This window comes from Drosophila serrata, unplaced genomic scaffold, assembly GCF_035046125.1.
Source record: "Drosophila serrata isolate PLE 108 unplaced genomic scaffold, ASM3504612v1 contig_217, whole genome shotgun sequence".
Classification (NCBI taxonomy): domain Eukaryota; kingdom Metazoa; phylum Arthropoda; class Insecta; order Diptera; family Drosophilidae; genus Drosophila; species Drosophila serrata.
In genome coordinates this window covers 1,782,971-1,796,259 of record NW_028257115.1, presented here as the reverse complement: position 1 = coordinate 1,796,259, position 13,289 = coordinate 1,782,971, and the positions used below count along the sequence as shown (strand labels likewise).

The following is a 13,289-nucleotide window of genomic DNA, read 5'->3' as shown; positions in this document are numbered from 1 at the left end:
TCAAGCTGAAAAGCTTTTGTCGGCGCATGGAAATTTGACGGAAATTGTTTGGTCTGATAGATGCAGATGCTGTCTGCACCACCCCCTGGGGAGGAGGCTCCTGATGATCCCAGCTACTGGCTCCTTCTGTCTCGTTTTGTAGCTATGTGTACCTTTGCCTAATGGTCTCATTTCGCTCCGCTTTTCCACAGTTGGCTGTGTGTCAATCCTTCAGCTAAGTAAGCAGACAATTTTCAGCATTATGGTCAGTTGAAAGGCCATAAACTGGCCCGTTTTTCCAGACCCCCGACTCAGACTCAGAGCGAGACCCAACGGTGTTGTCTAACCGAATGAAAATGGCAATTTCAATAGAATTTAAACTTAATTCTTATCATTGTTGTTGCTGTTGCTAAGGGGGAGAGGAATGGGAACGAGGCAGCTGAGATTACGCCAAGCGAAATAAATGCAAATCGCATTAGAATAAATTTTGCTAGCTGCTTTCTGGCAGCGTGACTGCCACTGCAGCATAATGTCCTTAAAATGGCCAACCAGACGAAGCTCCTCGAGCTGCAAACTTTGGCGACGACAGGTAGCCTAGAAGATAGTCAAAGGACTCGAGGAGACACACTCTGAAAAACTATGATTTCTAGTAGTGAAAAGTCGGGAAATTAAAGAAATAGTTATTGTGTTATAACAAATTCTGTAGTTATTTAGTTTTACCATTTATAAGATATAACTTTAATTAGAAATGAAATGTTTTGAATTTCCATTTGAAATAAATTTTTTGTTTCTTGTGTAAGGCATCTCCAAAAAAGGAGAATCATTAGGTTGAAGGAGCAGGGACCTCTTCTCGCCCAACACAATCAAAATCAAGTTGAACGTTGAACTTTTTAATGCATAATTTATGGTCAACGCCGTTGGCCCGTTTAACTGGCGAAACAAACGGCCAAAAGGACACGCAGGTTAAAGCCAAGCTCTTTGTTGATTTTACCTTGGTATTATTTTTTATGCTCTGCGTGGAAAATCAGTTAGAACAATGAGCGGTGGAATGCAGATCTCTTCTGTGGCACATCATAAATATTTATGGAACGTCTTTTTGGCCAAGGCACGTAGCCAGTGGAAAGCACCTCATGTTGAATGGCCAAGCGATTTATTGGGGGATTCAAAGGAAAATCATCTTTAATGCCAGCACATGCGGCACATATAAATATATATGTGGAGAAGAAATATTTCTTTTCAATTGATTTGTGGCGGTAGAAAATCAGGAAATACGAACATGGGAGGTAAATGCGTCTAAAATAAGGTAACATTAACTTATGATGGATAAAGTACGTGCTTAGTCCCTTATGATTTGTATTTAATATTTTTCTGAGAGCAAACTAGGTAATAGAAAATCCCTCTTATCCGTTTTGTACTTAAACTCTATACCCTCACTTTAGCAATTTTGTCTGTGATTGACCAACTTATTATCCACCCTTGAGTTGAGATAGTTTTATTAACCAAAATCATCTCGCCATCTGTCGTTGTGCCGCCAAAAACTTTCCAACTCTCTGTTTGCTTGTTTCGCTGCCACAAAGTAGAAATTGCAAGCCTGAGAATCTCTGCCGCCCCCTCGATCTCCGTCGAGTCACAACTATCAATTAAACTAATTAGCTTGATTTCCCGGCAGAGTTGTGCAACCGAGGGACACGCCCAAAACTTTCGCCTGGCCGCGATGCGATGGCTTCCTTTGGCTCGGTTTGCCTCGGTTTGGGGTTTTGGTTGGAAAATTCAATCAGCGCGTGCAGAAAAACGCAATCAAATGATTAAGTCAACAAATGAAGGCAAATTGCTGGGGCGCATCAGCTGGTGCAGCTGCAGCAGTTGGCTGACTTTTGGGATGCTGGAAAAATCGAAGCCAGATAGCGAAAAAGTCGCCAATGAGCTTGTTCGTGGCGAGGTCTTTCTCAAAACTTTGGTCGGCTTCCCTACAGGGGATATCTTTTTGTTCCCTTTTTTTTGATTCGCCCAAATGTTTTTTGTGACTTGTCCAGGTTGGGTGAAGGAAATGGAGCGCATTTTAAGCAGGTGAAAAAGCGCATGGGAAAAAACTTTGGTCTTCCTAATGAGTTTGCGGTATTTGGACCATTGATTAAATCGAGGATGCTGTCGGAGCTTTTTATCGCCACCACCTTTTCCTCGTGTTGGCCCACAACATATTTTAGTCATTTTTATGACCAGTTTTTGCCACTCGAATTTTTGCTCTCTTCTTCTCTGGTCCACATTCAAATTCAATTGACTGCAGCAGCTCCTCCTTGATGGCAGGGGCGTGGCACGTGCCACACATAGCCCATATATATATATCTATCTATATCTATGAGTGAGTGTGGAATGGATGTATGCATCATCCTTCCAGCATATTTATTCCTCCTTTTTTTTTGGTGCGATTGCCTGGCAGGAAATTTATTTATATTCAATTTGTGAATTTATGCCACTTTTTTTTTGTGCAGCAAAAGCGACAATGCCGGGGGAAATTCAGTTTGCTGCAGATGCATCTATTGGATGGGAAAGGATGCAGGCTGTGCACCAGGCGAAATATTCCTGGGGATTGCTTTTTGGGGGAAAGTATTTGGAAAGTGTTTAAAGGGAGCTTAAGGCAGCAGAGGATAGACTTTCCTAAGAGGATTGCTAAGATGTCTTAAAGACAAGTCAAGCTAAAATATACGAACTATGAGCATATGGAAATCTATATTATGTTTTGAGCTAGCTTATTGTTAAACCATAGGAAAATACTTGAGAGTATTTAATAACTTATTGGGAATCAAAATGTATTATGCGATGAAACGAAAAATAAAGTAGAAAAATGTACTGAGTCAAATGTTTTAATAACAACAATAATAATAAAGCAAGAACTACGAATCTGCTTTAAAGTTTAAGATAGCTTAGTATGGCATAATTATTATATTTATAATTATTCTTAAGAAGAAACCTTCTTACTGCGAATACTATCAGCAAAATACCTAATTTTGTTTGCCAGGAAATTCCCTTAATGAGGAAAACTAACCATAAAATGTTAATTTTCCCTCAAGACACTCTTGGATGTAGGGAAGCCATTTTAGCAATTTCTTGCAGTGCCTCCTCAGGCTCTTGAGCCTTTGTTGGTTTTCTTGCTCAGACTTGCCGTTCTGTAGAAGGAAACTTAATGCTGCATTTACGGTTACTGATGCATTTACTGTCTGCTGCTGCCTGTCGCTCTCTGTCGATAAGGTCGATTTCGAGTGGAACATTTTCCGCAAAATCATAAACACATTTGGCCAACAACTGATTACCTAATCTGAAGGACTATACCTTACCCAGCTAGGTACCATGTTACCTGATTACACCCAAAGGTACAGTCACAGTTCACCAAGGAAAACCAGAGGTATAGGCTACCTAAATGAGGAAAAGGGTACTCAGGCCAAGGTACAGGTAGTGAAGAGGGATACCCTGCAGGGGTATATAAGGTAATCGCAGGATGGACATCCTTCATTCCGTCGATGTTCTTCCACAGCGATAGTCAGCCCTGAATCGTCGTCCGTCGAGAGTGTGAGTTTTGCTTCTGTGATAGCTAGACCCAGTGCCAAGTGTGACCAGGAGAAGGATGTTGTTCCTGGCGCCGCGCAAACATTTGTTTGCGAGCAACTTGATCATTTTGCTAATGATCTATGTGATGCGCAAGTGCCTGCAGCTCTTCTGCATCATCGAGAATCGTGGCGTTAAACCGGAGGAGGAGAACGAGAATAAGGAGCCACGTGAGGTGGTCAAGGAGCGTCGTCGCCGCGGTGGCTTCAAGATCATCCCCGATGCTATGCACCAGAGCATGCACGGTTTTGGGTACGGCGAGGGTCACTACCAGATCTTTGTGGAGAAGAAGGAGCGCAATCTGCCCACCAAATCTCGCCTCAACGCGGCCACAGCCGAAGTCAAGCTGAATCCCAATTAGATGATTTTCTTGATATCAAAAAGAAAACACTGACATCTCACCGGATGTCAAGGACAATGAGCCAATTGAGCCAGCCATAAAAATATCCTTCTCCTCAAACCCCAAAAGGATCCCCCATACATATCCAAGTCTTCTTCAATAGATTTAAAAGTAATAATTAATTGTATGCCTCAAGCACTTCTCTTTTTTGTAACCCACTAAAGCGCATTCTTGGCCATTAATAAAAAAAAGCATAAAAATAGGTCGGTTTTTGATTTATTTTATTCTTTTTTTAGTATTCAACCAGAAAATTTAAAACCTCTTAGGCTTTAAGAAGAAATTTTCTTTTCTTTTGAAGAAATCAACATTTGATAACACTTTCCCTGCTTCCTTGACTCATTTTTTTTACCCATTTTGTATTGATTTCGAATGTATATTTTTCTATTTTTATAACCAAAAGAAAATCCCATAATAGAATATAATATTTTCCTTGCCCTCGCTTTGATTGATTGTCCCTTTGTCGTAGGCCGTGAAAATGCCATGTGAACTGCAACTTTTCCACTTACTTTCATTTCCTTTCGGACTTGGACTTGCTTTCCTTAAGAGGGTGAAGCAGATTTCATGCCGCTTGAAAAATTATCTCTCTGTGATCGCGTGGGTGTTGCAGCAACATTAAATGGCGCCAAATTTATCACAAAGTAGAGCTAAACGCACATGGAGCTCTGAAAATCCTGGTAGCCAGAAGGATGTGGTGCAGAGTGCCAGTGGCAGAGGCAGAGGCAGTGGCAGGCAATATGCTTTCAGTAATTTGCAAATACTCTTGCCGAATAAAAGAACAAATGCGGTGGGGTATATGGATTAGGAGAATGTCATATTTATGGGGAATATTTAATATGATTTCGGAATTACAAATTGGATTAACACGTAAAGAAGCTTTGATTTATTTTACATTAAACAAAACATTTATTAAATACAGGCATTCCAACTCTATAAAAAAGTGAACTATAAATAAAAAACTCCAATAATTTATGTTAATTGAATAATAAATATTATACTAAAGTCATTTGCAACTATATAATTAAGCTAAAAACCTTGTCACACACTGAAACTTTTATATGCTATTAATTGTTATTGAGTTCTTTCCCATTTTATACTGAATCTCCTCAGGATTACCAAGATGTGGCTCTAGGTTTTAGCTTTTTCTTTGTGTTAGAGCATTTCCAGGTCGCCGCTAATGCTGACCCACTTCCATTGTTCGGCATTGGCCAAGATAAGGAAGACGGAACTGGCAGAGCTCTCTCTTGGCTTGAGCGCAGCAATTGTTAGCAAATCTATCATCATCATGTTCTTAAGCACGTGTCGCTGTCCCTTTTGCGCCCTTAGTCCCGTCTCATTCTTTCACTGTCTCTATCTTTCCCTGTCTCTTTCTTTCCCTATCTCTATAGTATAAAGTTGTGTGTGTGTGTGTGTTTGTGAAGAGTGTGCAATATTTTCTGCATTGCATTATAAATGAAGGGAAATTTTTAGTTGTAAGCTGCATCAGCCCTCAAGATGCATATAAATTATTCCACCAAATCCGAAACCCGTTCCGTTCTACCCCTCTAGCCGCACATGTCGTCATTATAATCGTGATTGTTATTGCTGTAATTCTAATTCCATAACTATGTGGCTGCCATTACGCATACGCCATGTGGAGCAGCCACATCACCCATCCGCCATGTGGAACGTGCAGCAGCAGCAGCTGCAGCAGCTGTTGATGTGTAAAAATGAAATGTCAGTCGGATAAGCGCCCACAGGCATCCTGGCCATAATGAGGTGGTTCTGAGAATAACACCCTTAAGCTCAATATCGGTGGACTTTACTCCTCTTTATGCTCTATTTTTTTGTATTATTTTTTATTTTGTGCTGGCACCCGCATAAAACGTTAAGCTCTCATGTAAATCATATCGCTATTGTTACTCTCATAGTTTTTGTTCGCTGCTGGACTCATTATAATTAACAATTTATAAAGCGTTAATCCACACTCACACGCAAACGCTAACTCTCGTTAGTTCACAAGCACAAACAAAGTACACTAAGGGAAAATGCTGGGATTCTAGAAAGGATAAGGAAAAAATAATATATATATATTAATTTATATAGCTGCCATTGAAACTATTGGAAGATGTAGAGGATAATTCAAAACTATGAGTGCAAAACTGCTAATTTAGTTTGTATCGATGAATGTTATGAAATTGAGCATTACTTTGTTAATTTTTAGCGCTCTCTCCCTCTCTTGCTCTCACTCTCTCGCTCTGTATCTCTAGAGGTTGCCTATCTGCCTTTCTCTAGAGATAGCTCTCTCTCTCTCTCTCTCTCTCTTGCTCTCACTTTCTCTGTTCTCTTTCCTCAGGGAGTATAAATACAGGTGCGGCTGCTGCGCTCCCCTCAGTCTGTCCGCGGCCTCCCCGCTGTTTACGTTTATGGTGATAGGTGTAGTGATAGTGATTGTGATTACCCTTCGACCCCAACTACATCTTCTAAGCAATACATTTGGACACAACCAGAAAGCCTAATTAAAGTCACCAAGAATGGAACTCTAGACTGGAAGGAAGTAAACAATGACGAAGCAGAATAATCATGTGTTCTCTACTGCGGTAAGTCTTAACCATGATAATTATAAGTAGGAACCGGCTGGATTATATAGTTTCCAAAGGAACTATCGGAATATATTTATGCAAATTGGATGATTATTTGATTTTTCTTGCTTTGTAAATGTCTAGCTATGATTTTCTTCTCTCAGTGTACAATATCCATTGACGGTAATTTGCCAAGGCAGCCAAAAGAGCATGTTCAGCAACAGCTCTGGCAAAATCCAGACAAACAAACAAGTCAGGGGCGCAGCAGTCGAGGAGGAGCAGTAGAAGGGTCTTGGCTGAGTGTGAGTAAGCAGCATCCATTCGCTGGTAAGCAGCTTTCAGCTCTCGTCCTCCTTTTTGGTTTTTTTTATTTTTTTTGAGTCCCTTTGCGATGCCGCCCCTTTGCCCGCCCCGCCCTAACTGCTTCCACTGGCACGTCGCGCGCATTAAGAAGATGAGCTGCATTTTTCATGCATGTGAAGTTGAGATTGCAGCTGCTCATTTCATTTTGGCCTGGCTTTCAGCAGAAGCTTGGCATCCTCGGTGTATCCCAGTGCGGCTTCATCCGCATCCTGGCAGCGGCTTCTTGGGCGTGGAGGGGGCATCATCATCATCACCATCCCGTCCGCTATTCAGCGTCATTTGTATTAATTGCCCAAGCATTTTGCTCTGTGCAATGATACCGAAAATGTGGAGGGGACACCATCGCAGTTTTCTTCTGTTTTCATTTAGTATTATATTTTCCTTAATGCGCCACATAGCTTTCTGTTGGGGTTTTTCGCAGAAATGAGCTCTGGAGAGTTGTTAAAATGAAAATAGAATTTCGGGCACCCCAAAGTCGCTGATAGTTATCGGGAAAACTTTAAGCCAAAGATTTACATTTTGGTTTTTCATTGTAAATTGTATAGAAATTTTTACAGTCACATTAGCTAGTGATTAAAATTTCCTTTAAAGTCGCAGCTTTTTGCCGTTCTGTTTGCGAACAAACAAATTGCCAATTTAGCAGTTTGGCCAACAGTTTGACAGCCACCGGCTCAATGCGGGTTAAGCCGACAACAGACTTTTATGGACGCTCAATTAGTGGCTCAATCGAGGGGGGAAGCAAGAGCCAAAGAGCCGCGTTCGATTGAATTTTATTGAGTCTTTAATTGATGCCATGCATGTGGTTGGGATTTCGGATTGCAGCTGCCCGAAACAATGGTAACTATTGCAGTGGAAATTCCAACGAGACTCGTTTCGGATTGCAAGGATAATAAGGATAATTAGCCAAGCGGAGGAAGCCCGGCACAGAACGAGGCATGTAAATGATTTACAAAATGCCAGGAAATTGCCTACTTCCGACTCCTCCCCCATAACAATCCGCCTCGCTGACAATGGCTTGAGGCAGTGACGACGGCGGAAAAACAAAGGAAACCATTTGAAAACCGCTCACAACTGAATGCGGCAATTAAGCAGGGCTAATGAAGCGACAATAAAAAAAGGAGGAATTCTCTGCACAATTTTAAATGCAAAAAAAACAAACGCAAACGCATGCATACAAAATCCAAATAAAGTCCAATTGCAAATGGCAAAAAAAAGTGCACAGGCGAATAAATTTTAATCAAATTGTCAAACGAGGAAAAAAGAGGTAGCGATCACCGAATAATAAATAAATATTCGATTTTAAATCAACCCGAATGAAGGACAACAATATGAAAGGAGCAACAAAGGGAAATTAAAATGGTATTCCATGAAATTATCGAAGGCCGTAAATACAATAAAAATACACAATTTAAAATGTGCTCAAATATGCATATATATATATTATTATTTTAAGCGGATTTCCAAGTCGACAAATGTGTGGCCACAAAAAGACACACACAGAAACCAAAGCCCATTAGTGAGGCTTATAAATAAAGTAATTAAATTTAATAAAGCATTGTCCAATCCCGGCATCCATCATCTGTCAATAAATGCCACAAGACATATGTATTGGTTCCTGCTCCTCCACTTGACATTAAATATTTAAAGTCAATTAAGTTGAACTAATATTGAAAAATATATATTCTCTCAAATCTATTTTCTCGAGTTTATATATTTATTTTTGGCCTTGGATGCTTTGCTTTTGGCTTAGTCGAGTCAATTTTCGACTGCCAGGCGCCACATTCCTTGCGAGCCATAAACAAATGTGTGGGGACAATGCGCATACGCCGTGTGGTCGGCCGAACTGTTTATTGCAAGCGGGCACTCAATAAAGTATCGAAGGCCTATAAATTTCGATTCCCTATAATGTAATCACATATAAACGCTGGGATAACACTGCCATTGAAAAGTATGCAAACAGCACACACTAGATGACACAATGGCGGCTATATGGCTGCCAAAATTTCGGCTGGCACTGTCATGTCATGGATTTTAGCGTAACTTTCAATTCGTTTCGACTCGTTTCGCTGGATGCAAATGGAAGGATAGCAATGGGATAGTGCGACTGCCGTGAGGATTCGTTGTGACTGCGCTCTGACTTGGCTCCTGCCAAATGGGTCAAAGTGGCAGTCAGCCAGGCGGCCAAACCGTTTGCCAAACCCAAAAGCCATTGCACACTAAAACACATACAAGTTAGAAGTGCACTCGAAGAAAATTTAAGGATTTTAGGATGGATAAGTAGGATGAATCAATATTTATGTAAGGTTATTTCATCCATTTATTTAGACACATGTAGCTCATACAGGCTTCAAAAATATCTATATTATTTTTTTATATACTCCGTGCTTTTCCCTCAGTGCTCTATAGCAAAGTATGCAATAGGAAACTGCTGGTAGAAAGAGCGAAATTGTGCGCGCTAAATTCGAAATCAAACACAAAAAATGCAAGTAAATAAAGCAAGCTGTGCGACTGCGTGGAGCCAAAGGCAAATATATCCAACAAGATGGAGAGAGCCAGGGGATGACGGGGGTCGAATGTTGGCTCAAAGAACCGCACATATGAGCACACACCGAGGCGAACCGCTTCGCCAAACATTTGTCCAGCTTGCTAGCATCCATTCCTGCATCCCTTCGATCCCTCTGGCTTGTAGGCACGTACAAATCCGATTTGCACAATTCAAACAGCGTGAATTTCGGTACAGAATGCATGGTGAATTATTTGCTGATATCGCCCGCAGTCGTCACCATTCCGCGTCCCTGTCCGCATCATCATGGTCAGTAGTCGTCTCTGCCCTGCCCTGCCCTGCCCTGCCCTGCCCTGCCCTGCCCTGCCCTGCCCTGCCCTGCCCTGCCCTGCCCTGCCCTGCCCTGTCCTGGGAATGTTTATATAATTTTAATTAATTTTCTGCGGCCTGGGCGGGGCTTAAATCTTCATTCGCTTTCGCGTGTCTCGCAGCCCTGAAAGAATGTAAACCGCAGACCCAGACGTATTTCCCTTAAGCTTTCAACTTTGCTTTCATTTTAATTAAAAATGCATTTTAATGCGATTTTCCGCAGCACAAGTTCAAGGCGTCGACGGTGGCCGCATTTAAATTCGCGTAAAAAATCAGTTGAATGCCGCAACTGTTGCATTTCAGGCGTTAAAAAAAGAGGTTTATGGGAGATTGAAGGGAATGCAAATGAAATGCAATAAATCGCATAAAGCAAAGCTCGAAATATGCCAGCAATGGCATTAAATGTCAAATAAAAATTCAAAACAAAACGAAGCGCACACACAGAGAAGCACAATGTGCGCAATCAAAATGAAAGACAAATGCCTGGCATACATTGCCAACATTTTCCGGGACAAATTTCCTACCCCAACACACACAGGGTTGTGTGGCATATTCGAGAGCCGGTCCTTTGGACGAAGATTGAATGCACTTTTCCAGCACGCGTGGATGACCTTTCATCCCATTTTTACTGTGTGCTCCTGCTGCTCCTGCTGCTGCTGTTGCTGCTGCTGCTGCTGTTCCTCTGCATATGATTAACCCGCACAACAATGTTGAGATACCCCCAGATACACATTGTTGACAACTTGGCTCCCAGAGAGTTCCACAGAGTTGGTCGGGGATTGTCCGGAAAATTTAAGGACTGCAGTGCTTGTGCTTCATGTTGCAGCGCAGGCCAGAAATTAAGTTGCTGGGTGGAGACTTATGAACATGCTGGAACAGATTATGCAGGGTCAGTTTATGGGGGCCAGAGAGTAAAGCTGTAAAACTGTTTGGGAAAGTGTTTTGAGTGCTGCATTAGCTCTCGTTATTATCGCACAACTTAACGTGCACATATACATTCTCATGTTCATACCATTTTCGGTTCGTTCCTTCCTTACTTCCTTCCGGCCGAACCCAATAAACACATAGTTCCCGCATCTGTCCGCGCCATAAATTGCGCATACGCCATGTGGCGTGCTTCAGCAGACAACGAAGATATAGCCTTAACCTCGCTAGTATTTTTTTACAGCTGCTGTTTTCCTTGCTGCAAGTACTGCAGCTTATACAAAAAACGGCAAGAAATAACTTTGGAAAGGAGGGAGGAGAGAGCTTAAGCAATATAAAACGAAAGCGTGGCACTCGCGGCGTATACGTAATAAGCTGTTCTCCAATCCGGCAGCCTTGATTTATGTACATTTTGTCAAATGGTAGTTACACGACTCAGTAGAGAATGTCTTTATGACTCTTTCAACACTTTTATTCATGCGAAAATGTCTTTCAAGTTTCCTAATTGCATTCGATTTGTCTTTTGACAATTTTCATAGCACCAGCATCACAAATCACAAGTTTCAGTTTTGTTAATGAATAAATTATTTTTATATAATTTAAAATAAGGAATCTAACTGCATTCAATAAATATTACACATGTTTTGGGGGCTAATTTTATTCTTGCAAATTTCATTTAAATGCAATAATCTAATATAAATGAATAATAATTATTAAAAAGTTGGTGTTGCAATTAACCAGTAATTTATTGAATATTTATAATGCAATAACCTAGTTTATTTTCAAACACAAAATAAACCTTTAAATATTTGTTTATGTTCATGTTCATGTACCTCCTCTCACTTGGTATTCACAGCATCCAGGGAAAAGTAAAAACAAGTATGTAATTGCGGAAAACGAATGGAAACTAAAGCAAACGTTAAGTCCCCAGACAAAGTCAAGTCAATAAATATTGAACCCAAAGCGGAAACAAGTTCCGTTTGGAAGTGAGTTTTATGTTGCGTATAATTAGAGTAAGTTCGGCCCAAGAGATTAGTGAGGCTTTCGGTTATTGAGCCAGCTATTGGAGGATGGGGATGGGGATGAGGCCATGGATCCATTCTAGTTAATTTTCCCCAACGATGCCTGGCGTTTATGCGGGGGGCGTGGCAGCCGCAGAAGGTCGAAGTAATTGAGATTGTAATCGTTACTTATTGTGCGTATTGGACTCGTATTGTCCCCATCCCCCTCATTTGCTGCGGGTGTGAAACTTTTCCAAGCATTAAGTTATTAAGCTGTTTGGCTGTTGATGGTCAAGCTGTGGGCATGCGGCTTACAGCGTATATTGAAATATGCTGTGAACAATTAATAACACTGCTCTCCCCGCCCCACACATTTGGCCAGATATCGAATCGATGGAGCAGATCCATCGGTGTGCCATCGATGTGTGGAAGTAAGCGTTTTCAATGCCATGGCACGTAATAATCACAATGGATTGCACTTGAACAGTCCCAACCATTCGACCCTGACTTGCTCTGGCCCGGCGCCTGAGAGTATGCAGCATTCCATTGCGTTTGGGGCAGTGTTGGCAAGTTGGATATTTTGCCAGGAGGATAACCAGTGTTGGGAATTAATATATGAAGCTTTAATCCATAATTTTAAACTACTTTCTGTGTATTTCTATATATAATTAATATTAAACGTCTAGTTGTAGGATAGCCATTATCTTTTGTATCTTTTTTTTTTATTTGTATCTCTTCGTAATCCTTGATTAAGTTTCTTCGTCATGTTTATTTATTTCCTTTTTTGTAAGCATTTCTTTTGGCACCTCTGCTTAGCAAGTTAAGGCCGTTAAGGGGGGCGTGGCTTAACCCCCTTTGCGCCGTGAGGAGCAGTGTCGTGAGGAACGTTTTTCAATATCAGACAAATAGACAACGAATTACATTGTAAGTAGCTCACGTGCCCTGGATTATGCGTGATATGCCTGGAAATTACTTCATTAGCAGCCGCAAATGGCGCTCTGCATTCTAAACAAGTGTGCACACAGCGGGGTGAAATGGGCCAAATTAGGGGTGAAAAGTAGGGGGAGGAATCCACACACACAAAACACACAGTCACTGGGATTGTCACTTTTTATGCAAAGCAGCAGGGCAAACACAAAAAGAGAAATTCGCTAGAACAGAGGTCACACACAATAGTACAAGAGGAAAACACAGGAGAAAACAACAAGAAGCACCTAAATGGTATTTGAAATGCGCTTAATAATCAATATTTTGAGGCGATAATTGTGTGCGTGTTTTGGTTTTATTTAACCAACTGGCAAGAACATGTTCACAGGCAATCACCGAATTGATAGTCGATTTGTGGCTTTAAAGGTTTAGTTTCGACTTTCTACAGAAAACCGAGAAGCTACTAGCAAAACTCGAACTGCAATCATTAATTTAAAATTAATGTTTTTCTGCTTCGGTTGCTATATATTCCGCTCTTCCATGCAGTTTGTCGCCGCCACAGAATTAAATCAAAAGGCAGGCTTTATTTTTGTTTCCCCGTTGCAATTTTAACCGCTCAATTTGCGCCACAAAAAAAAAAGAAAATGATGGAAAAAAAAAGTGGG

The 13,289-nt window shown here is 41.1% G+C and overlaps 1 protein-coding gene and 1 long non-coding RNA gene across 3 annotated transcripts in view; both read left to right on the top strand.

Moving 5' to 3' along the window:
- LOC147644210 (uncharacterized) overlaps positions 1–13,289 on the top strand; it is a 229,456-nt gene that overhangs the window by 178,585 nt on the left and 37,582 nt on the right. Inside the window, exon 4 of one of the 2 annotated variants that reach the window (XR_015270923.1) lies at positions 6,312–6,436. The exons of the other annotated variant lie outside the window; for it this stretch is intronic. This is a non-coding gene — a long non-coding RNA (uncharacterized LOC147644210). Of the gene's footprint in view, positions 1–6,311; positions 6,437–13,289 lie in introns of those variants that run through there. 2 annotated transcript variants of the gene reach the window in all.
- LOC110188868 (uncharacterized) lies at positions 3,599–3,940 on the top strand. The gene has a single exon (XM_020958781.2). It carries the CDS (start codon positions 3,599–3,601, stop codon positions 3,938–3,940), a length of 342 nt encoding a protein of 113 aa, XP_020814440.2.